General features: G+C 41.0%; 1 protein-coding gene across 2 annotated transcripts in view; it reads right to left on the bottom strand.

Moving 5' to 3' along the window:
• Positions 1-25612, bottom strand: part of LOC121434765 (RUN domain-containing protein 3B) — a 158332-nt gene that overhangs the window by 38210 nt on the left and 94510 nt on the right. For both annotated transcript variants that reach the window (XM_041633726.1, XM_041633727.1), the window contains exon 7: positions 12790-12958. In XM_041633726.1, coding sequence (XP_041489660.1) covers positions 12790-12958 — 169 coding nt within the window. The remainder of the gene's footprint in view (positions 1-12789; positions 12959-25612) is intronic.

Below are 25612 nucleotides of genomic sequence, written 5' to 3'. Positions count from 1 at the left end.
TCTCAGCTCTGTCTGGTATTAGAGACAGTCACTGTACAGTAGGGAGCACCGTTGTTACAATAGTTGCTAGAGTGTGTCTCCAAACCACGAATCTGATGACTTCATTAGTTAGTTCTGGGCAATGATTTTTTTCCCTCTTTTTATTATTTTTTTTAAAAAACAATCTTTTATCATTTTACATACCAATCCTAGTTCCCTCTCCCTCTCCTTCCCCCCACCTCCTGCCCACTCTATTCCCCATCTACTCCTCAAACAGGTTAAGGCTTCCCATGGGGAGTCAACAAAGCCTGATACTTCACTTTGAGTCAGGACCAAGGCCCTCTGCCCCTGTATCTAGACTGAGAAATGTATCCCTCCAAAGAGAAATGGGCTTCAAAAAGCCAGTTCAAGCACTAGGGATAAAACCTGATCCTACTGCCAATGGCCCACAGACTGTCCCAGCTACCCAACTATCACCTGCATTCAGAGGGCCTAGTTTGGTTGTATGCAAGTTCCCCTACAGTCAGTCTGGAGTTAGCGAACTCCCACTAGCTCAGGTCAGATGTTTCAGTGTGTATCCCCATCATGGTCTTGACCAGTTTGCTCATATTCTTGCTACCCCCTCTTCGACTGGACTCTGGGAGGTCAGCCCAGTACTCCACTGCAGGTCTCTGCCTCTGCTTCCATCGGTTGCTGTATGGAGGTTCTATGGTGACATTGAAGATAGCCATCAATCTGATTACAGGGCAAGACCAGTCCGGGCACCCTCTCCTCTATTGCTTAGGGTCTTAGCTGGGGTCATCCTTGTGGATTCCTGGAAATTTCCCTAGTGCCACTTTTCTTGCTAGCCCTATAATGGCTCCCTCAATCAAGGTATTCTGGGAAATGATTTTTAAAAGCTTAGTTTTCAAAAGCGTACAAGTGTATGCAACTCTATCAGTTTTGATAAGAGATACTTAAGAAATTCTTCATTTCAGTTTTCTGAGGCAATGACATGGAATTGTCACAATTACTATCTAATTAACTGGTAAGATTTTGGCCACTTTTTAGTTATACTTCCTACTCTCTTTATTAAAAACTGTTTATATGTATCTTAACTTTTTAGAACAAATTATTCTGCTGAAGATTTTTCTGTTTCACTGGATGTGGCGAATAATCAACATTTGGTTCTGTTCATCTCTTTTTTTATTTTGTCCATATCAATTATTCTATTATTTCCCTTCCTTTGAATTGTTTGTTCTCTGCCTGCACTTCAGATAATTATCTTCCTAATTTAATTCTTCTAAATCCTACAAATCTTACATAATTGCCATTTATAACTGAGATTGTGCATTGTTTTCAGTTGCGTCCACTTCTACTTGCTCTATACTTGAGAAGGCTTTTTAACCTAAGTAAGTGATAAATGTGGGTGGTAACGAACTTTGTGCTCTTGTGTTTAAACCTCTGATCCCCATCTGGGGGTACAATTTGGAAAGGCCGTGGAACCTTCAGAAGGTGAAGCCTTGCTGGGGGAGGTGGGTTACCGGGAGCAGGACTTGAGGTTCTGAAGTCTGGCCCCACTTTCTGTTAACCCTCTGCTTTCTGAGTTTGGATGCAATCTGACTATCTTCACGGTCCTCTCAACACCTCTGCCATTCTTCTCGTCATGATGGACTGCATGCCCGGACACTGCGAAACAAAATAAGTCTTTCTCCCCGGAGTAGCTTTGGCCAGAGTACTTTATGACAGCAAAGAGAAGATTCCTAAGAACTGCTGTCTGCCTTTATGGCATGGATACTGTGATCACTAGTCGACATTTGGAATATCAGCATCGCCCCCTTCCTCTGCTTATTGAAAGTTATACAGCCATTCCACTGGTGCTTGACAAGAAGGTGCACTACATTAATTAGTAAATATTAATAATATTCTAGCCATCAGAATTTAATATATTTTAGATTAAGTTTATTAGTTGTTTTGTTAAAGTTCACCATCCTTATTAATCTTTACTTAATTCAAAAATTACTCTGAAAGTCATTAAAGTAATCATAATTTTGGATTATTTCTTCTGGATATTCTCTTAAGTTCTGGTTCACATTTTATTGATATATTATTAGATGTATATGAATTCAGCATTATTATATATTCTTGGGAATTGTTCCTTTTAAACAGACAGTATCAGTAAGCTGCATATTATGTGCATGTATGTGTCTAACAATAATGACTAAAGAAGAAGGGGTCATGGATTTCAGAGGGAAAGGGGGAACATAATAGGAGGGGAGGGGACAAGAAAGATGGGGATGATACAATTATACTACTCATAAATGAATTCTCAAAATTAAAATATTTAAAAGACAGTATTACCATACATGGAAGCTTCTGCCTCTAATCCTAGCACCTAAGAGGGTGAGGCAGAGAAATTATTGCAAGCGTGAGGTCAGTCTAGTGTACTGGAGGCCACGCCAGTACTAGGAACTCCAGGTAAGACACCACCCACCACCCTCTAATACCCCTAAACCCTGCCCAGCAGTCTCCAGTAGCACCCCTTTCCCTGGCTTCTTATCCACAATCCCCAGAGGCCACGCCTGTATCAGGAGCCCCAGTTAAGACATGCCCCCTAGTACCCCTTAAGCCGCACCCAGCATTCCCCAAGAGAACTTTCTTCTCTGGGTAAGGGAAGATAACTCCTGCTCTACTGTAGGTCACACAGCTACCAGGAATTCCAGAAAGCCTAGGTTCATGGAGCTCCAGCGGCCACAGCAGTATCCAGAACCCCAGAATCTCATAAACAAAAGGAGCACCCACAGCCCCAGTGAGACACCCTAGTAGACCTGAACTGTGGAGACTCACTATTGGACCTGAACTGTGGAGACTCACTATTGGACCTGAACTGTGGAGACTCACTATTGGACCTGAACTGTGGAGACTCACTATTGGACCTGAACTGTGGAGACTCACTATTGGACCTGAACTGTGGAGACTCACTATTGGACTTGAACTGTGGAGACTCACTATTGGACCTGAACTGTGGAGACTCACTATTGGACCTGAAAATGGAGACTCACTATTGGACCTGAACATGGAGACTCACTATTGGACCTGAACTGTGGAGACTCACTATTGGACCTGAACTGTGGAGACTCACTATTGGACCTGAAGACTCGCTGGTCACCAGAACCACAGGCCACTCAGGCCAGAAGACCTGAGAGAAAACAGGAAGCAAGGGAGAAATACATCCAAAATGTATCCATCCAACAAAGATAACCTCAGAAATCAGCACCTAAACTGATAATACCACCAAACCCAGATGACTAGAAGTCAGTGTAAGAACACCTAGGGCAGCATGGCACCACCAGAACCAAATTATCTTACTACAAGCCCTAGATATTCGAACACAGCAGAAGCACAAGAAATAACTTAGAGAAATCTAGGAAAACACAAACACGCGAAATAAATGAATAAAACCTCCCAAGACCTGAAAATGGAAAGAGAAGCAATAAAGAAAACACAAACTGAGGGAACCCTAGAGATGGAAAATATAGATAAGTGAACACAAGCTACAGATGCAAATATCACCAACAGACTATAAGAGATGGAAGGAAGACTCTCAGGCATAGAAGATACAATAGAAGAAATTGATACAACAGTCAAAGAAAATGTTAAATATAAAAAGTTCCTGACACAAAACAGTCATGAAGTTTGAGACACTATGATAAAACCAAACTAAGAATAACAGGAATAGAAGAAGAAGAATCCTATTTCAAAGGCACAGAAACTATTTTCAACAAAATCATAGAAAACTTTTCTAATCTAAAGAAACAGATTCCTATAGGGGTACAAGAAGCTTACAGAACACCAAATAGATTGAGCAAGAAAGCCCCCCCCTCCCCCGATACATAATACTCAAAACACTAAATATACAGAAACAACAACAACAAAATTAAAAGCTGCAAGGAGAAAAGACCAAGTACATATGAACACAGACCTATTAGAATTCACCCAAATTCTCAATGGAGACTCCAAAGTCAGAAGGGCTTGGGTAGATGTCTTACAGACTCTTAAGGGACCACAGATGCCAGTCCAGCTATACCCACTATTTACCCACTATACCCAGCAAAACTCTGAATCACTATAGATGGAGAAAACAAGATATTCCATGACAAAGACAAATTTAGACAGTATCTATCTACAAACATAGGCCTACAGAAGGTGTTAGAATGAAAACTCTGACGTAAGGAGGGTAACTACAACCCATGAAAATAACACATGAAATAACACATGTACACAAACACACCACCACACGACCACCAGTAACAGCACCACCACCAACAACAACAACAACAAAACAGGAATTAACAATCACTGATTATTAATATCTCTCAAAATAGCAATGGACTCAATTCACCAATAAAAAACACAGGTTAACAGAATGGATCCAAAACCAGGATCCAGCCTTCTGCTACATACAAGAAACATACCTCAACACCAAAGACCGACATTATCTCAGTATAAAGTGATGGAAAAAAGTTTTCCAAGCAAACAGACCCAAGAACCCAAGACACAAGCTGCTGTAACTATTCTACTATCAAATCAAATAGACTTCAAACCAAACTTAATCAAAGGAGATGAGGAAGGACAGTTCATACTCACCAAAGGAAAAACCCACCAAGATGACATCTCAGTTCTGAACATCTGTGCCCCAAACAGAAGGGCACCCACATTTGTAAAGAAAACACTACTAAAGCCTAGATCCCACATTGAGCTTCACATATTAACTGTGGAAGATTTCCATATTCCACTCATACCAATGGACAGGTCATCCACAAAAACTAAATAGAGAAATACTGGAGCTAACAGGCATTATGAAGAAATGGACTTAACAGATTTCTACAGAACATTTTAGCCAAACACAAAGAAAAACACTTTTTTCCAGGTACCTCATGGAACATTCTCCAAAACTGACCACATGTTCAGTTACAAAGCAAGTCTCAACAGATAACAAGAAAATTGAAATAACCCCCTGCTATTAGACTAACATGAATTAAAGCTGTATTTCAACAATAACAGAAAGCCTACAAACTCATGGAAACTGAACAACTCCTTACAGAATGACCACTGTGTCAAGGAAGAAATTTTTTAAAAAAAGAAATTAAAGACTGCCTAGAATTCAACAAAAATGAATGCACAATATACCCAAATTTCTGGGACACAATGAAAGCAGTGCTAAGAAAAAAGTTATAGCACTAAGTGCTTTCATGAAGAATTTGGAGAGGTCTTAGCACACCTGGAAGCTCTACAAAGAGAGAGAGAGCGAGAGCGAGAGCGAGAGCGAGAGCGAGAGCGAGAGAGAGAGAGAAGAGAAGAGAAGAGAAGAGAAGAGAATAGAATAGAATAGAAGCAAATGTAGCCAGGAGGATTAGATGATAGGAAAGAATCAAACTGAGAAATGAAATCAATAAAATAAAAACAGAGAGAACAATACAAAGAATCAATGAAACAAAGAGTTGGTGTGGGAAGCCTTCTATATATTTGTTGCTTTTATTGGTTAATGAATAAAGCAGCTTTTAGCCAATGGCTTAGTAGAATAAAGCCAGGTGGGAAATTCAAACAGGGATGTAGAGAGAGAGAGAGTAGGTGGAGTCTGTGAGATAAAAAACAACAACAACAGATTAAACAGTTAAAAATCAGGTACAAATTTAAACAAAGTACACTCAACAGAAGAATCTCAAATGGCCGAGAAACACTTAAAGAAATGTTCAACATTGTTAGCTGTCAGGGAAATGCAAATAAAGCTACTGTGAGATTCTCTCTTATATAAGTGAGAACGGCTAAGATCAAAGACACAAGTGACAGCTGTGGACAGGATGTGGAACCAGGGGACACTCCCCCATTACTGGTAGGCGTGCAAACCATATATTCACTTTAGAAACCAATATGGTAGTTTCTCAGAAAATTAGGAATTGATTTCCCTCAAGAGCCAGAAATACCACTCTTGGGCACATACCCAAAGGATGCTCAATCATACCATAAGGACATTTGCTTAACAATGTTCACATCAGCTTTATTTGTATTACTTAGAACCTCGAAACAACTAGATGGTCCTTAGTCAAAGAGTGGATAAAGAAAATGTAGTCTATTTGCACAATGGAGTATTATTCAGTTGTTAATAACAATGATATGAAATTTGAAGGCAAATGGATGGAACTAGAAAAGAATCATCTTAAAGGAGGTGACGCAGACCCAGAAAGACAAACATGGTATGTACTCACTAATAAGCAGGTATTAGCTGTAAAGTAAAGGATAACCATGCTTCAATCCACAGACTCAGCCTAGGAAACAAGAAGAGCTCACGGGGGATGCTTGGATCTCCCTGGGAAAGGGAAGAAGAGATTTTGTGGGTGGACTGTAGGGGTGGGGATGAGAACATGGGGGATCAGTTGGTGGGGATAGAAGGCAAAAGTAGTGAAAGAGATTGGGAAAAGGGGGGCATTTTGGGGTGAGGTTGAAACCTAGTCCAAGGGAAACTCCCAGGAATCTCCAAGGATCACCCCAGCTAAGACTCTTAGCAATAGGGAATATACAGTCTGAACTGGCCAGCTCCTCTGACCCAGCAAGACACCCAGTGGAGGGACTGGGACACCAACCCAGCCACATAACCTTCAACCTACAGCCTGTCCTAACTATGGGATGTGCTGGGATTGGTGCCTAGCCCAACGGACATCAGAGAGGCTTCATGCAGCAACCGATGGAATCCCATGAGTAGAGCTCAGGGAACCTTAGGGAAGAGGGGGAGGAAGGACTGTAGGAGCCAGTGGCATCAAGACTGTCACAAGAAAACCAAAGAATCTACTAACCTGGGTTTGCAGGGGCTCACAGACACTGGACTGACAACCCGGGAGCCTGCATAGGACTACAGAATCTACTAACCTGGGCTTGCAGGGGCTCACAGACACTGGACTGACAACCCGGGAGCCTGCATAGGACTACAGAATCTACTAACCTGGGCTTGCAGGGGCTCAGACACTGGACTGACAACCCGGGAGCCTGCCTAGGACTACAGAATCTACTAACCTGGGCTTGCAGGGGCTCACAGACACTGGACTGACAACCCGGGAGCCTGCATAGGACTACAGAATCTACTAACCTGGGCTTGCAGGGGCTCACAGACACTGGACTGACAACCCGGGAGCCTGCATAGGACTACAGAACCTACTAATCTAGGCTTGCAGGGGCTCACAGACGCTGGACTGACAACCCAGGAGCCTGCATGGGACTGACCTAGGCACATGACTCTGCACATCTGTATTACAGTTGTGTAGCTTGGTCTTCCTGTGGGACTCCTAAGAGTTGGAGCATAGGTCAAGTCTTGCCAGCTTTTGAGACTCTTTTCCTCATACTGGGTTGCCTTGTCCTGCCTTTATATGCAGGGAGGTGCTTGGCTTTATGGCAATTTGGTATGCTAAGTTTTGTTAATATCCATGGGGGGACCTGCCCTTTTCTGAATAGAAATGGAGGAGGAGTGGATGGGGAGCAGAGGGAAGGTAGGGGAGAGGAGCTGGGAGGGGAGGAGGGAAGGGAAACTGATAGGGATGTAAAAATATAAATGTATACAAGAAAGGAAGAAACGGAATAAAAATAAAAAAATTTTTAAAAAATGAATAAAAATCTATTTATATTTGTAAATTTATTTGTCAACATTTTCCTGATTGTATTTTTTATTGTTCTAATATTTCTATTGCAACTTCTCTCCAGATTTCCTTACATATACTGTCAAATTTAAAGAAGGAATAAAAGAAAACATAATGTGATTAAAAAGCGAAGGTGACAAACTCAATGGACTTGAGGTTGAGTTTCTATTATAGAGTCCACTGCTAGGTTTCAGAGCTAACACACATAAATGGCTTAGGTGCCTATTTAACATAGCAAAGTAGACTCTGGCAGCCAGGTTCTCCCTGCATCCAGGTCTCTCCCACTACCCAAAATCCTCTAGCCCAGGGCTCTGGGCTGCTCTTCCCTATATAATGCAACCGTGTTGGTTGTTCACTCTCTTTGTATCTTTGGGTCTCCTGGCTGCTGTACCTGGTCCCTCTCTCCCCTCTCTCTTCCCTTCCACCCCACTTGGCACAGCTCAGACTGGATACGTTCACTCTGGACTCTCCCAGATGTCCCTGCCTCTGACTATGTCTACTGTTATCTACAATAAACCATTTCCTCTAGCATACCTAGGAGTAGACATGTTTCTTATTTTCCTTTTTATTTCTTTTTGTCATTCATCTGCTTTACTTAGTTCAATCCTTAGGAAACAAGAAGTGCTAAAATAATCAAATTTGAAAGGCAGACATCTATGCACTAAGATAATCACTGAATTTCATAAATAATATTTCATAAAATTTCTCACAGGAATTAACATCTCAAATATATAAAAAAATACAAATTTTTTAAAAGTTTCATTTTTATAACAAAAAATGAAGAAAAGTTTAACAGAAACCTCTCCTAAAACTTGTCTGTTATTTTTTTAATATATATATATATATATATTTATTTATTTATTTATTTATTTATTATGTATACAATATTCTGTCTGCGTGTATGCCTGCAGGCCAGAAGAGGGCACCAGATCTCATTACAGATGGTTGTGAGCCACCATGTGGTTGCTGGGAATTGAACTCAGGACCTTTGGAAGAGCAGGCAATGCTCTTAACCACTGAGCCATCTCTCCAGCCCCCTTGTCTGTTATTTTTATATTAGTTATTAATAAATGTTGTTTAAATTGGTCGGTTTCACAGAGATATTTCTATGCATGTATAGACACAGTTTGATCATATCTCCAACATCTCCTCCACCTTCTCTAACTTTGTGTATACTGGCCAAGCATCCCACCATCTGAGCAAGATGCCACAGTCCTTACTTCTCCAGTGCTGGGTTAGTGGTCAGGAACTGCCTTAGCGTATGCTATTGGGGAAGTCTATTTCCCTAAAGGTTAACTTTGGGAGGCACCGTAAGTAAGGCTGGCATCGTTCTTCTCCCATATGTCAGACACACTACTCCATGCCCTCTTGGCTCTGAGTTTCTGCTGAGAAGGCTGCTGCTATTCTGACAGGTTTGCCTTTAACTGTGAGTTGAAGCTTCTCCTTCAGCTCCTAATACTCTTTTTTTTTTTTTTTGTGGCTGTTCTGTACTTTTGGCAGCTCAGCTATGTCACAAAGAGGTTATCCTATGGCCATGTCTACTTGGGGTCATAAATACTCTTCTCTGTGTCAAACTTTTTACTATTTCACTAAAAGGGTTTTCTATAATTTTAGCCTCTTTTCTATGTCTAGTCAGCATATACATGTTTAGTCTATACACACATCGACTTACTGACCTACCTACCTTTAGCCTTTTAATGGGGTCCCAGAGATCTCACACACACACTCACACATACACACACCTAATACATACATATACATATACACATGAACACACAGACACATATACCCATATATACATATACACATACACACACCTAATACATACATATACATATACACATGAACACACAGACACATATACCCATATATACATATGCACACACACACACACACGTGTGCATCTTTAAACCCGGATATCTTCTCTTTTGCTTGATCCACACTAGGGGGCGGGGCTTCCATCTTCATTTTAAACACTCTTATCAAGCTTTTCATTCCCCAGAAATTTGTTTGGCTTTTTTTCAGGACAGCTATTCATTTTTAAAATAAGGGTCTTACTATGTAGCCTATGCTAGCCTGGAATTTACTAAGTAACCCAGGGTGGTCTCAAACCCACAGTGATGCTCCTGTCTCAGTTTCCTGAGTGCTTGGATTAAATTCATGTGAAACTATAACTGTTTATTAAGTATTCTTAAAAAGCATTCTTTTTAAATTCTTCAGCATATTTTTCATTTTGTTATCTTTAGAATCAATTACAAGAGAATTATGAACTTTTAAAGGAATCATCCCTTTTGCACTAATCTCTCCTATTTGTATGCTGAATTTTATTCATAAACACCTATTGAGATGGATATTTTTCCACTTTTATTGTACTTTTGGTATATAATGTCTTCCAAAGGCTCATTCATTAAAGGCATGGTCCCCAATATAGCCCTGCTCAGAGAATTTTGGATTATGAGGACACAAAATTCACTGAGATAATCCACTTAGTTTAATAGACAACTGGAAACCACTGGGAGCTGAAGAAAGTAGGGTCTAGTTAAGAAAAGAGGGCAAATACATGCTTCTGGGAGTTACATGCTTTATTATCACCATAAGGTGAGCAGCTTTGTCTGCTACAGGCTCATGACATAGCCATGCTCTGCCTGACTGACCACCATGGAAGCAATGGACTAAGCCAAATATAGACCCAAAACTCTGAACTTGGAAACCAAATAAAACATTTTTTTTCCTTTAAATTATTTCTCAAGTAAGGCATTTTGTCACAGCGATGAATTAACACAGTTGTTATGAGGAGGTCTGCATAGTGAGCTTGATTTAATTGTGTACTTTAATGGTAGATTTAATGGAGGATTATTTTAATGATGTTCAGCTTCCCTGCAGCTCCTTTGCTTGGTAATGGGGTTTGTATACAATGTATGCTAATTTAGAGTCTGTAGGCCTCAGAAGGGTGGGCTTTCTATGGTGTAATATGGACAGTAGAATATCTGATATATGGACCAAAAGCTTTGTGCCTACTTTTTCAGATTTGTTAAGCAAGGGACAGTCGGACACAGGATACGGAGAAAACCCATGTAGAGGGCTTTCAGGTACAGTGTCTACAACAATTTCTCTCTGCTGCTGCTATGGGATGGATGTCTAGGAACGGATCTTAAGTGCAGCCATGTCTACCTGCAGCTAAGTCATCAGCTGGGGGCCTATATCCTCTGTTCTACCAAGGTTTAATCAACAGTGGGTCATGGGTACATTAATGGGTGAGCTGGGAAACCTAGTTTAGCAATAGAGAGTCAAGCAAATGTGATCAAAATGTTAAGCTTGCTCCTCAGAACCACACAGATACAGAAAAACAAACAACGACAACAAAAGAATAAATAGAAACAAATCAGCTACGAAAGGCCAGAGGGATGGGTCAGCAGGTGAACGTGCTTGCTGCTCAAGCCTGGTCACTTAGGTCCAATCCCTGAAATCCATGCAAGAAGGAGAAATCTTGCTCCCCAAAGTTGTCCTCTGACCTCCACACGCACGCTGCGGCACTTACATACATGTGGATGCATATACATATATACACACACTAACAATCAAAAAATTAAAATTTTTAAAAGAAAAATGAAATTTTCCTCTCCACTAAAGCAATCCCAGCTGCAGGGATAGGTGCAGATGTGCACTCTCTGTGATCAGTTTCTTCCCGCGTTTCTTAGTTATGTGCCCCTCCAGGAGAGCAAATCCCGAACCTTTTCACTCCGTTCCTCATTCCACTCTGTTCCTGGTAGGTGGCGCCAGCATCTGAAAAACCTTTAGTGCCTTTGCTCTAGGGCAGTAGGTCACACCTGTGGGTCACACCCCTTTGGGGGCCAAATGGCCCTTTCACAGGAGTCAACAAAGAGCACCAGAATCGTTCACATGATGACAGTTATGAAGTAGTAACGAAAATAATTTTATGGTTGGGATCACCACAACATAAGGAACTGTATTGAAGCGTCTCAGCATTGGGAAGGGTGAGAACCACTGCGCTAGAGTAAGAACCAGAGCTAGCACACAGCCCCCACTCCCTCTGGAGGTTTATTCTGGAAATACTTGCTTCTGCATATTTCATGGGGCGAAGGGGGTGTAGAGGGTGCTGTGAGCATCATGATCCCTGGCACTATCTGTGAGGGCCACTCAGAGGGTTGTGAGAGGACATGAGGTTATAAGTCAACACAGGCTGCAGCAGCACGGGCCTTGCCGGCCACTGCTAATGCCCAGGGCTCTAGTGTTTCTGCTTATCTCATGAGCAGAATCAGCTGGCAGTCTTAAAGTGGAACTGTACTCAGAAAGGTTTCACTTTGAACAGGATTCTCATTCAGTTCATTTCACAGAGTCTCCCAGGCTCCAACTCAGACAGCATAATCATGTTTCTTGCCAGTTCCTGGAAGGCACTTTGATTCCTGGCATGCAAGCTCAGGCATGACTTTTTAAAAATAGCTTCCCAAACATACGCTGGAAAGTGCAGAGAACTTCTCTAGTGCCAAGTCATCCTGCTCAGTCTGGGTCACTGCGTTCCCACTGCACCTCTGCACAGTGCAGCTGTGCTCACTGGGTCTCTTTATCGTTCACCTCCAAGTCCTTCCACAATCAGTGCTGATAAGCTGACTCGCTATGAAGGTGCATCGGTTTCTCCAAGTGGCATGCATGGTGCTGAGCTTCACTGTTTTCTTACAGTCACGTCTTCAAGCAGCTTCTCCCAGAGGGCTGTTTTGGGATGCTGGGTATCGAGTCAGGTGATTGGTGCATGCAGGGTAAATGCTCTACCATTAAGCTGCCCCTACTCAGCCCTTGGTTTTTATTTAAGATGGGTTCTTACTGCTATGTAGCCTGGGCTAGTCCCCAAATCTCATCCTTCTGTCTTCTCCTAAATGCTGACAGATTACGGGCTTGTACTATCATGTCCAGCCCCCTCAGTTGTTTTGTGTCTTGTAGGGGCTTTCTGCTGGGTACCCCTAACCTGCCGCCTTGTATCTCTATGGTTTTAAGCAAGATTTAAATTCAGAAATAGAGGGGATATAGCAATGAGTACAGGATTTTCTTTAGTTAAAAGATCTTTGAATAGTGAGAATCCAAAGGTAAAATACAGAGCCAAATGAAGTGACTTTTGAGAACAGATAAATACCTTCTGCTCCAGGGTAAGTTGGTATTTTTGTCTAACTCTCTTACACTTGTTGAACCAGCTGTTCTCATCCATGATGAGGGGTGGGCCCACATTCTCTGGAGTGCTGCTTTCACTGTCGCTGCTTCCGAAAGTCCTGAGTTCTTCCTCATCACTGCTAATACTATCAGAACTAGGGAGATCAAAGGCAAAAAGAAGAAAGTGAAATGGCATATTGCAATTTGATTCTTAAAATTAACACTTCTGTTTTGTAAGCACTGGTGGACAACTCTTAAATACTCAGTAGTAAAGACAGAATTATAATAATTCTACTATAAAGACTTACATGTCTTAGAAATGGCAAGTTAGCAGAGCTTGTTGACTCCTTGGTCACAAAGTCAAGTCTACTTAGCTACACTTAAAGCGAGATTTATAAATCTGAAGCATTATCATAAAACACACCAGAATACCTAAAGAAAAAGCTCCTCAGAGAACGTGAGAAACTCCAGAGAAGCTGGGCATGCCCGAGGCCACCACTGCTCATCCATTCTCTACACCAGCTAATGGCTGTGGATACAGGTCACCAAGGGCAGCTCAGCTCTGTCAGAGGGAAATCAAGTTCAGAAGAACCAGTCACTCCTCAGTATCTGTAGCAGGACAAGCACAGAAACAGAGAGCATGCCCATTGTAATCCCTATTTAAAATTCTGCATGGTACCTGTGTGGCAGAAGTGAACACAGTAAGGCGAGAAAATGAGGGATGAGAAAGGAAGTGGAAAGGAAAATTCTAAATATCTGAGTCAGGGTTTCGAACTGGGCAAAAGCAAAGCTAAAAATTAAACACAAAAAGTAATGTCATCTCCCAGTTTAAGAGAATTTTAAAGTCAGGTGATGGTGGCACACACCTTTAATCCTAGCACTCAGGAGGCAGAGGAAGGCAGATTTCTGTGAGTTCAAGGCCAGTCTGGTCTACAGAGCAAGTTCCAGAACAGCCAGGTTTACACAAAGAAACCCTGTCTCGAAAAATAAAACAAAAGAAAGAAAAAAATAGAGAGTTTTACAATATTAAATAGTTCTTTGAAGATCATGATATAAAAATTTTGAAAATGTTAATGAACTACTTTGCCAAAATAGACTCAGGAAAAAATGGAAAACTTGGGGAGGGGGGCTGGAGAGATGGTTCAGTGGTTAAGAAGACCACTTAAGGAGATGGTTACTCCTCCAGAAGACCTGGGTTCAGTTCCCAACATCCACATGGCAGCTCACAACTGTCTGTTACAGTTCCAGAGGATTCAACACCCTCACACAAACATATATGTAGACAAAACAGCAATGCACATAAAATACATAAAAAAGAAGAAGAAATAGACAACTTGAACATTCATACGACTAGGAGTGATAGTAAATCAGTAATTTAAAAAATCCCCCAGAGAAATAGTCTTTCCTAGAGAAATGCATACTGGCTGCTTATCCAAAAACAAATGGTCAGCCTTGAAAACACACATACAAGTAACATTACACAGGCTGACCATGTTTTATTCAGGATTAGCTATGTATGTACATATTACATATATGCCCATATTACATATGTACACATAAGAACAAGCAATGAAAGAAGAAACCACAAATTTGAAAGAGAGCAAGGAAAGGTATATGGGAGGGCTTGGGAGAGGACAAGGAATGGAGGAATGACATAATTATAATCTCAAAAATAAAAGAAATAAAAACAATTTCTACAAACATGTTTTTATCAAATGTTCACGATGTTGGTTTTTTGGTAATTCAATAAAAGTTTAGATAACAAAGAAAAATTTTTATGATATCTCCAATATAACTTTATTTCACATGGCAATATTATATAAAAAAAAGTCAATTTCATTCACAAATACATAAAATAAAATACATGTATATAAAAAACTGATCAAAGCACATAAAATGAAATATACTAAATAGTTTAAAAGATAATACACAGGCTGGAGGTGTAACTCAGTGGATGGACACTTGTTTAACATTCATGAAGACCCAGGTTCAACCACCACTATCAGAAACAAGAGCAAAGGGCAGGATACTTTACCTGTGGAGGAGTCTTGTTGACCTGAAAACACTGTGTGTGTGTGTGTGTGTGTGTGTGTGTGTGTAAGTATGTGTGGTGTGGATGTGTGTAAGTATGTGTGGTGTGGATGTGTGTGTAAGTATGTGTGGTGTGGATGTGTGTGTCTAAGTATGTGTCGTGTGGATGTGTGTGGTGTGGATGTGTGTGTGTAAGTATGTGTCGTGTGGATGTGTGTGTCTAAGTATGTGTCGTGTGGATGTGTGTGGTGTGGATGTGTGTGTGTAAGTATGTGTGGTGTGGATGTGTGTGTAAGTATGTGTCGTGTGGATGTGTGTGTCGTGTGGATGTGTGTGTGGTATGTGTCGTGTGGATGCGTGTGTGGTGTGGATGTGTGTGTGTAAGTATGTGTCGTGTGGATGTGTGTGAAGTATGTGCATGCGTAGACATGTGGAGGTCAGAGAAACAACCTCTTTTAAGCAACACGTTAAGAATATGCTTTAGATTCGTTTTCTAGGTACAGCATACGGTTGCTTTTGTTTCCAGTGGTTTGTTTCCTAAGGGGTAGTTTCAGATCATTCACACTGACCTTCGATGTGCTTCTGACTGAGGGCTGTTTTTTTGTTTGTTACAGGGATTTTTGGTCTTTCCTTCCTTCCTTCCTTCCTTCCTTCCTTCCTTCCTTCCTTCCTTTCTTCCTTTCTCACTTCCCTCTTTCCTACTTCAAATAAGAGTCCCTCTTTCTTTTCCTTCCTCTACCATCTTCTCCTGTTTCTGCCCCTCTCTTTCCTGACAGGGTCTTCAGTAGAGTTCAGTCTGGCCCTGCCTCCTCAGTACAGGGATTATATCCGTGTGTCACCAGGTTCAGCACGAACAGAACGTCACTGTTTAGCTCAGGCGATCCTGGTGCCACTGTGTCTACTCGGTTTTGAGAACTTGATTTGCTCGCTATGTGCTCAACCGGTTGCAGCATTTTCCTCCATATGTCCTTTTTCTATGGACCTGGAGATTACGTCACTAACCTCAGCTAACGAGCGTCCCCTCGGAAGCAAACATCTTAGAGGAGTGTTGAGAATATAATCCATGGCTTGATAAACTGAGTTTGAGCTCTGCAACCATGTAGGGTGGAAGGAAAGAATCACCCCACAAAGCTGTCCTGTATCCTTCGCACATGCGCTGGGCCATGCATATACTCCCCCATACATCATGTACACAACACTAATCAATTAAAAATGTTAAATTATTTAAAAGTCCAGCAGAGGTCAATCTTGCTAGCTGAAAAAAGTCTGAAAACATATATATCAGATTAACATAAGAAAAGACCAGGGTTAAATTCATGGAAAGCAGCTACCATTGTGTTGAAAGCCGTGAGTGGCTGGACGGAGAAACAGCACAGTTGATAACGTGCTTGGTGCACAAGCCTGAGGATCAGGGTCTGGGCACCCAAAACCATGGAAAATAACTGGGCACTGTAGCACAGGAGGAATAGGAAGTAGAGAAAGGAAGATCCCTGAGATTTGCTGGCCAGATAGCCTAGCCTGACAAAGTTCCAGGGAGAGATCCTGAATCAAAAAACTAAAAGGTTGACCTCTGGCTTCCACACACCGGCAAGTATAGGTGCACCTGTCGCACAGGTGCAAACATGCACATCACCTCCCTACAAAGTGTACATGACAGCAGTAAATAATATGATAATTCTAAATTTGTTTACAGGGTAACATAGCATTGATAGTCAAAAAGGAAAATCTATGAAACATACTGAAAACAATGTATTTACTGGAACATAGTTAGCTGGAAACTGTCATTTATCTATAGACACCAGGAAAAAAATCGAGGATTACACAATCCATGTAACACAACAGACCGTGATGAAAAGAACAGTTTTCATTGAAAAGATCTCAAAGATTATTCAGAAAAACTGAACACTGAAGACTTCAAAACAACCTTATATTAGAGATTCCTACACATCAAAAACTACCATCAGATAGAGGGGAAAAAAACGAGAACTAGCTTTGGAAAATATAATACATATAAACAAAGGATTCTTGTCCAGTCACATAAATGACTCCCACAAATCAGTAAGGAAAAGAAAAACAACAAAGTATGTGTGAGGGGGTATTTGAGTATACAATTCACAAGAAACAGAAATTCCAGAGCCAATGAGTACATGGATGTGTGCTCAATCTCATTGGTAACTAGGAACATTCACTCGAAACCACAGGCTTGGATTCATCATACCCACACCTGATGGTGAGGAGTGTCAGCATGGGGAGTCTAAGTCATTACAAAACTTCCAAAAAATATTCCACATCATGCAGTAGAGTTGAAGGTAAATACTTTTGGTTCTGGCAATTTTATTAACAAATGTGTATGCAAAGCATATGAGGAAATACACATAAAATCCATAGGTGCATTAAACACCTTGTTCTACACTGAGACACTGCTCTTTTGAAACCGAAATAGATACAGAATATTTTGTTGTATCATATAACAAAATATCATTATGCTGTGGAGATGAGTGGCATCTATATACAGTAACACTAAGGAACTTTAAGGAGTCTTACAATGTTATATAAAAACACCTGAACACACAAGTGTAACTACAGTATGTATGAGTTAAGTCAATTTTTAGAGGACATGAAATGATTAATGACAATGTCAGAGGGAAGACTCTTCAGTGGCTAACGGGTTGTGATCAAAGGCTACAAACAACAGACTTTCCTAATACTGACATTTTCTCTGCCTGTGCAAATGAGGATTCAGTGTATGCTTGATCATTGTTATCTCACATGCTCCTGTCTCATATACCTTCTCTGTGAGCTGTTGCTGCTTTGTTTTTTTATTTTGTCTCTTGGGACACAGTCTAGCCCTGTCTATCTTGTAACTCACTGTAGACTAGGCTGGCCTACAAATCCCAGAGATCCATCTTTTTCTACCTCCCAGTACAGGCCTAAAGGTAGGCATCACCACATTCTGCCTACTTTATTTCTAGGGGCCCTGGCACCCGCACACAGACATATGTGTAGGCAATACACAAATGCACATAAAGTAAAAATAAATTATTTTTTAAAAGAGTTTTACTTCATGCAATAGGTTAAACAAATCTAAAAAGAGCCAGATGGTGGTGGCACCTGCTTTTAATCTCAGCACTGGGGAGGCAGAGGCTGGCAGATCGCTCACATTCAAGGCCAGCCTGGTCTACAAAACAAGTTCCAGGACAGTCAGAGCTACACAGTGAAGCACTGTCTGGAAAAAAATAACAAACAAATGTAAACAGGTCATCCACTTACAGTTTCTGGCAAACCTCTGTGAGGGCTGTGTGAGTTGGAAGGAGAACCAGGAGCGAGGACTTTCGTAACTAGGGTGACTCTGAGAAACTATGCAAGTCTTCACAGCTGTCCTCTACTTTATACACCCAAGAACAACATCAAATAAAAGAAAGAAAAAGTATTGCTTAAAACTATGCAAGGCCATTCACTGTCAGAAATGTTGAATGTGAAATAAAAGGAGTACATCTTCAGGCCCACAAGACAGAGAACACAGAGGAAAACTGGGGTTGGTGGTACAGTTCTGTGATCGAGTTTGTCCCTCGTATGTATGAGGCCCTGGTCTCAAGCCTCAGCACCAAACACAAACCCAGAGATTAACTTTAAAGTTATCACGGATTCAAATTTCTATTGATAAAGTGTTGTAAGATGATGCTAGAGAGATATACATTTGCTTAAAAAGGCACATGTAAAAGGAGCTGTGGGCCGCTTCCCACTGCCCAGCTCCTGGCCACCAGCTAGCTTTTGCCCCGAAATAATTACATGGAAACTGTATTCTTTTAAACACTGCCTGGCCCATTAGTTCCAGCCTCTTATTGGCTTATTCTCACATCTTGCTTTAACCCATTTCTAGTAATCTGTGTAGCACCACGAGGTGATGGCTTACCGGAAAGGATCTTAACCTGCGTCCATCTTGGAAAGGAGAGCTATAGCATCTGCCTCACTGCCTTCTTCCTTCCAGCATTCTGTTCTGTCTACTCAGCCTATCTAAGTTCTGACCTATTAGGCCAAGCAGTTTTCTTCATTAATTAACCAATGAAAGCAACAGATAGATAGAGACCCACCTACATCAGGCACTAACACGGTTTTGGCATGTGAGAAATTTATCTGTACATTTAAGTTATGTATGTAAATAAACCTCAAACTGCTAAGCTGGCTTCAGTGTCATTGAAAGGCTGTCTAACCTAGAGAGTGACTTGTAAGAGGTTATGGCTTTAATGCATGCATTTATTTTGTGATCTGACTGAAGCAATACCATAGAATACTTATGAAAATATCACTTTTTGTTACTGACACTTTATCTTTGGTTCAGAAATATTGAATAAGTAATATGGAAGTGCCATCAGTTTTACATAATATCCAATTACATCTGTAAATACTCATTTATGTTCTGCCTCCTTTTACTTATGTGGAATAAACTTTTTATCAATAAAAGAGATTAAAATAATTATCCTCCATTGTTCTCTAGGGGAAAACATTCCCTAAAGACCTGAAAGTGAACCAGCCTGGTCTACAGAGCTAGTTCCAGGACAGGCTCCAAAGCCACAGAGAAACCCTGTCTCGAAAAACCAAAAAAAAAAAAAAAAAAAAAAAAAAAAAAAAAAAAAAAAAGACCTGAAAGTGAGATCCAAGTGAGAAACTCAGGACGCGAAAAAGATGTTCTAAGATCATGCTAATGATCACGGAGGGGGAAATATGAGCTCCAAATCTTCACTTACACCAACAGAGCTGCGGTGTCAATCTAGGTGAGTGACTGGATCCCACATCAGATGCCCCTCCGAGACACACTGTCTTACAGCGAAGGCTCCAGTCTCCTGCCCCACTTCTGCCCTCCTCAAATCCTGTGCTTATGAGGTAGTTATTTTATTATTTTCTTTCAAAAAATTTATTGTTTTTGTTTTGTTAGATTCTGAGAATGAATCTCACTTTCTAGCCCAGGTTAGCCTCAAATTCCAGATGCTACTACCTTTACCCTTCAGTTCAGAGACCGTAAGTATGAGCTACCCCTCCCAGATGAAAAACGTGCTTTCTGTAGTATGTGCGCCAGATCTGCCCCCAGGAAACATTCCTTTCTCTTTCCTTCTCTTTCCACCTCCCTGCATAGCTTTTCACCACTTGATTTCAAACTACACCTTAACCAAACACATCAATTTAGCTTCTTTCATCTATTTTATGCCATAACATTTACTGCAATCAATACCCTAAATATTCTGCTGCAGAAAGGAGAGTGGGAACAGATTTTGGTCTGTGCTGTTTACAGGTTTTTCCTCAACAGCTAGAACAAGGCTTAGAACTTAGTAAGCTTTCAACTGATAGTGTTTTTTCTCCTACCAACCAATGGCCACTTTCCTATACCCCTTGTTTCTGAATATTTATATGTGTAGTTGATAGCATTATTTCAGTAGAATCACAAGATAAATATATGTGTTAAATTTAAAATCTTTTATGTCCCTCTCTAAAAAATCACTTTTAATTAAATACAATTAATTAAAAAAACTTAAACTCCGAGCACAAGACTTATTAATGAGCAGTTTTCCTTGCATCATATGCAGCAGTGTAAGTTTACCTTAGACATACAACCAGGGCCAGTGAGATGGTTCAGCAGGTCCACCAAGCCTGTAAGCTGATTTCCCCTGCAGGACTCTCACAGAGGAAGGAGAGGACCAAGAAAACATCCTCTGAATTCCATGTACGTGCTGTGACCTAAGCAACTGTACTTTCTTCTCTTTCTCTTCTCTTGCCACTCCCAGAGTCAGACAAGATAAAATAAATTTAATTAAAAATTTTTAAATACTAACATTAAAAATAGAAACGAGACATGTAGATCCCCTTCCAACATAGTAGTTCTATTAATAACCAGGAAGATAATTATGTAAGGACATTAAAATTCAAATGCTTAATTTTCTAGGTATTCAGGAAATGATTATACATAAAAATAGAAAGGAAGGATAACAATAAAGTTCTTTCTAGGGATAAAAAAGAGAAATATTTAATCCATGCTGTTTTCCATTTATTCAAGCATTACATACACATCATAACATTTTATCAATTCTCTTTAAAACTGCACCAAGAACCATTAGTGAATTCTTTAAATAAATATTAATCCTACAAAGGAAGAAAGCAAGACCAAGTAGTTCATTCAAGGTCACCCTAATAAGAAATGGTATTACATAACAGGCTCTTGACAATATATTATTTTCTTTCAATGTTTTAATGGCCAAAGCTTCAAACGTTTAAATAAGTTGAATGAGTGAGAAATTAAAAAAAAATAAAAAAGGACATGGAAGGGACTGGAGGGAGGAAAGGGAAAAATGATGTAATTATACTATAAAATGAAAGAAATAAGTAAATAAAAAATTTAAATAGGGTATAAGTTGATAGAAACTTTGGGAGAATTTGTGAGCTTTGATGAAGTATACTTAATTTATCAGTATATTTAATTTACAATTCTTTAAAGTATATTTTAGTCTAAAAGACACAAAAATTCTTCAAATGTTTTAATAGAAAATCAGATTTAAGAATTTTCAAAATAAGGCTCTGAAGAGATGGCTCAGTGATTAAGACCTCTCGCTGCTCTCCTGGAAATCTTGGTTTCCAGCACCTACACAGCGGAAACCATCTTAAACGCTAGTTCCAGGGTCTCTGATGCCCTCTTCTGCCCAATGCAGGCAGCGTGCACATGGTGAACATAGATGTTGGTAAAACATGCCCCCTCAAAATAAATAAGAAAAACAATCTCAATATAAGTAAAAAATATTAGGAATTTATACTGAAGAATTAATGGAATTTTAATACAAAAGATTTTCATTTAATAACAATATTTTGTTATTTTTTAACTTTTTTACTTATTCTTTGTGTCTTTCATATCATGCATCCCAATCCCACCATTTCCCATACTTTCCCATCCAACCTCTGCCCCTGTAACCTCTCCCCACAAAATAAAATTTAAGAGAAAAAAGGGGGCAAAAAGGAAAAAAAGAAAAGGGAAAATCTCGTCATGGAAGCTGCAGTCTGACACAGTGAGTCCCGCAGTAAACCTTTATCCATACATTCTTACAAGCAGGAAACATTGCAAAGAATCGATGGTTTGCCTTGAGCCCTTGGTCTGTTACCCCATTGACACTGGGCCCTCACGACTTCTGGACATTCCGTTGCTGCCCTGTGTCATGGAGATCCTGTAACCCTAGGTTTACAAGACCGCATCCCCCATCCCAGCCTGTGCTTCAGCAGATCACACAGGGGTGGATGTTGGGGTGGGCCGACACACAACCCTGGTCTGGGCCTGGGTAGTTTCTGGGTTGGCCAACCCACGAGCTCTCCCCATCTTCACCACCAGGATGAGCTCTCCAGCCTTCCCTGGCGAGTTCACCCTTTACAGTGCCAAGCAAGGGGTGGGGCGGGTTCTGCTGCTTTCACATCCTCAGGGTAGGTTCTCCCACAGGGAGGCTTTGGAGCTCTCTTCCAAAGCGAAGCAGGAAGCAGCTGATAAGGGGCCAGTTCTCCCACTAGAGGCAGAGGGCGGGGCTGCAGAGGATGAGGGGGGCGGGGGCAGGTAATTGCTCTCCAGCTCTTGCGACCTCAGGGCCAGTTCTCCCACCTGAGGCAGAGGGCAGGATGCGGGCGGGTAATTGCTCTCCTGCTCCTGCTGCCAAGTGACAGAGAGTTAACAGGACAACTCTCCCATCTGCCTCCGGCATTGATGGGCTGGGTCTCTCCCCCATGCTACCATTTATAATTATTAGAGGGTAGTGATTCTTTTTTAACTTCTTTATGAATTAAAATTTAAGTTCTATAAAGACATGACAAATACAAAATAGATTATAAGTTATCTAACCTGGTAAGCTTTATTGAAGTTTCTACGAGTATTATCTTCTTCAAATAAATATTTTAATATTATAAACACTAGAAAAAAATCTAGAAGATCCATTATGTAAATCTCCAAGTGTATTTACTGCACATGTGTGCTGTGTACCAAGGATAACAAAAGCCCTGGTCTTTTGCCCCTGCAGGAAAGTGGATGTAACTGGAGACAATCACAGTAAGCGAATTAAGCCAGTCTCAGAGGCAAATACCGAAATGTTTTCTCTCATTTGCCGTTTCAAGAAGATTATGTACGCATACATGAAAGCAGATTGGAAACCGACTAGGTCAAGGGGGCAAAAGTGAGGGGAGGAGCGAGAAAAGGGAGTAGAGGCTGTGGGGGTAGTATACGCAAGGTGAAATATATACCTGAGCAAACTTTAAAAAAAAAAGATTGACTGGCTTTTTGGCAGCTTCTGTTCTAGTAGAGGAAACAAGAAAATAATATAGCCAATATCAAACATGAACAGTGTGAAAAGGAGCTGAGGAGGAAAGGCAGTCTGGATGGGTGGGCCGTTACTGCAGGAGGGCAGCTAGCTCAGTGAAGGCTGCGTGAGCAATGTGGTATCCAGCAAAGCTTTAATACAAGCCAAGAGTGTTCTGACATCGCAGCGTGCTGATCGCCACTGTTAATGGAGCTCCAGTTCCTATTTTCTTCCCTAAGACTTATTTTAACTGATACCAAATAAGCCACTACTTTCCACAAGTTTACCTTTGACCTCATTCCAAGTGTCAATGGAAAATGTTGGTTGCGGCTTTTATAAAGGTCTTGGTGTTTCATAGAGAACAGTCACACGATGGCGAGGAAACGGTCTTTCTATAGTTTTTCTGGCATACAGACTGTTAGTCTCTTCATTCTCTCGTTTCCTGTAATTAGTCTAGAAAAGGGTAAAAAATAACTGAGAGACTGCTTTCTCAGTGCGCAAGGTGAGAAGACTCAGACACAATGGGCAAGTGTGCTTAGCATGCTCGGGAAGCAAGAGCTGTGCCTGCCGAAGCTCAGTGGGAAGGGCCAGCAGCACAGGCGAGGTCACAGATGCAGCGGAAACCAGACTGTTACACTAAAAGACAGTCAAAGAAGTTTTCTAAAGAGGAATACAATGATACGCCTCACATGTCCAAAGAAGACTCTAGCTGCTTTGTCAAGAACCAACTACAGCAGCCTAAGGTAGGGAGACGTTGCAAATGTCCAGGGGTAGGTTAAAGCGGAGCTGGTAAGATTTGCTGATGGAGGCTATGTGGGTGATGACCCAGAGAACTGAAGAATAGCTCTGATGCAATTATAACTATAACTATAAATGATAGAACTTTCATCTTCAGAATGAAGAAACCTAAAGGAAGAAAAGTCTTATCTGGGAGAAATTAGGGGTTCACTTTCATAATGGCATATTTGAGATACTTATTCTACCTCCCAAAGTGTGCAGTTGGCAGCTCTATGGGTAAGTCTAGAGTTTATGTGGCTTCCCAGGTGAAAATACATGCTTACAAAGGAGCAGCACACATACAGTATGCAAAGTCAAGAAACTGGATGAGAAATGACCGGGAGAAAGGGCATCAGCAGAGAAGACAGTTCAGGGATGAGGCATGAAATAACAGAGGACAGAGATGAGGACAAACCTCTAAAGGAAAGAGAGAAAGAACAAACATGGGGGAGCCACAGATCTTTGAGGAGAAACGCCCCATCACCAAATCCTAGATACATGCGGCAAAACACATGGCTGCTGATACTGGCAACAGCGGTTTTTAGGTGTGTGTATCAAAGCTGAAATAGGTCAAGAGAAACTATGGCAGAGGTCTGAGAAACTGCTTCTATAAAAGGAGGGGATAGAGAACAGACGTAAGGTCCAGGAATATTTTTCTGATTTTCAGGGTGGGGAAAATTAAGGTGCTTCTGTTTATGTGCTGTTGTGATAGGCTGGGCTTGGTGACTTTCTGAATAGTCAAACTTGGAGCCTCATAAAAAAGGCTCTATATTTCAGAGGAGGAAGGAACCCCAAACCCTTTCTTGTTTACTTATTTCCATCCATAGTTACTGGCTTATAACTCCCATTGTCCTTGTTTTTCCTAAGTGATTAGAACAATAAGGTTAATGTTATTTGGCCTTTTGTCCTTGGCTCCTGAAGCAGCTCTGGAACAGCTTCAGAGCAACAAAGATGAAAGGCTGGACTTCTAACACGGGGTACCGGGAGTCTCAGAAACAGACCGAGCATCCCTGTCCCTGTCATCTGCCTCTCCAGCTCTCTATCCTTCCCTCCCTCCCTGTCACCCTATTCATCTGTTAGACTAGAAATGCTCTTCCTTAAAGCAGGCCACAGGTTATACCTTACCCTTACCCTTTGCCTTTTCCCTTAGAACTGGCCTCTGAGTAGTTCCCTGACCTACCATGGCTGAAAACATCCTATTTCAGATGAAGGCTTCCTGAGCCGTAAAGGAGGTAGACAGTGCAGGAATTTAACTGAGTTATAGACACACTGCTGCTGTCCACTGCAGACTTACACGCTTGCTTGCTGACGGAGAGAAATCCCTACATTTCCAGGTCACCAGAAGTGATCTGGGTTGTGACTGTGAAGTAAGGAGCATGCTTTCCTGTATGTCTTTCAAGCTGTGAAATGAGGGAGGATCTCAAAAAAAGATAGCGAAGGAGAGGGAACAATTGCTGGAACAAAGACATTAACAGAGGATGAGATGTAGCTCACAGGTCAAAGGGAAACAGTTCATTAACCACACTAAGAGGAGCAAAGAAGCAGAGAACTTGGGATTCTAAGGCTAGGAAGGGATGCTTAATAGCATATGTGATCAGACAACGTTTGATTGAGTAACCCTGTATGTGGAAAAACAACTCTCCAGGAAATAATATTTAAAGAAAAGAATGATATTTTTATAAAACAAGA

The sequence above is a fragment of the Microtus oregoni genome, unplaced genomic scaffold, assembly GCF_018167655.1.
Source record: "Microtus oregoni isolate MIOR12 unplaced genomic scaffold, Mior012 000044F_ref0000062, whole genome shotgun sequence".
Classification (NCBI taxonomy): domain Eukaryota; kingdom Metazoa; phylum Chordata; class Mammalia; order Rodentia; family Cricetidae; genus Microtus; species Microtus oregoni.
This window is presented reverse-complemented; position numbering and strand designations above follow the sequence as displayed.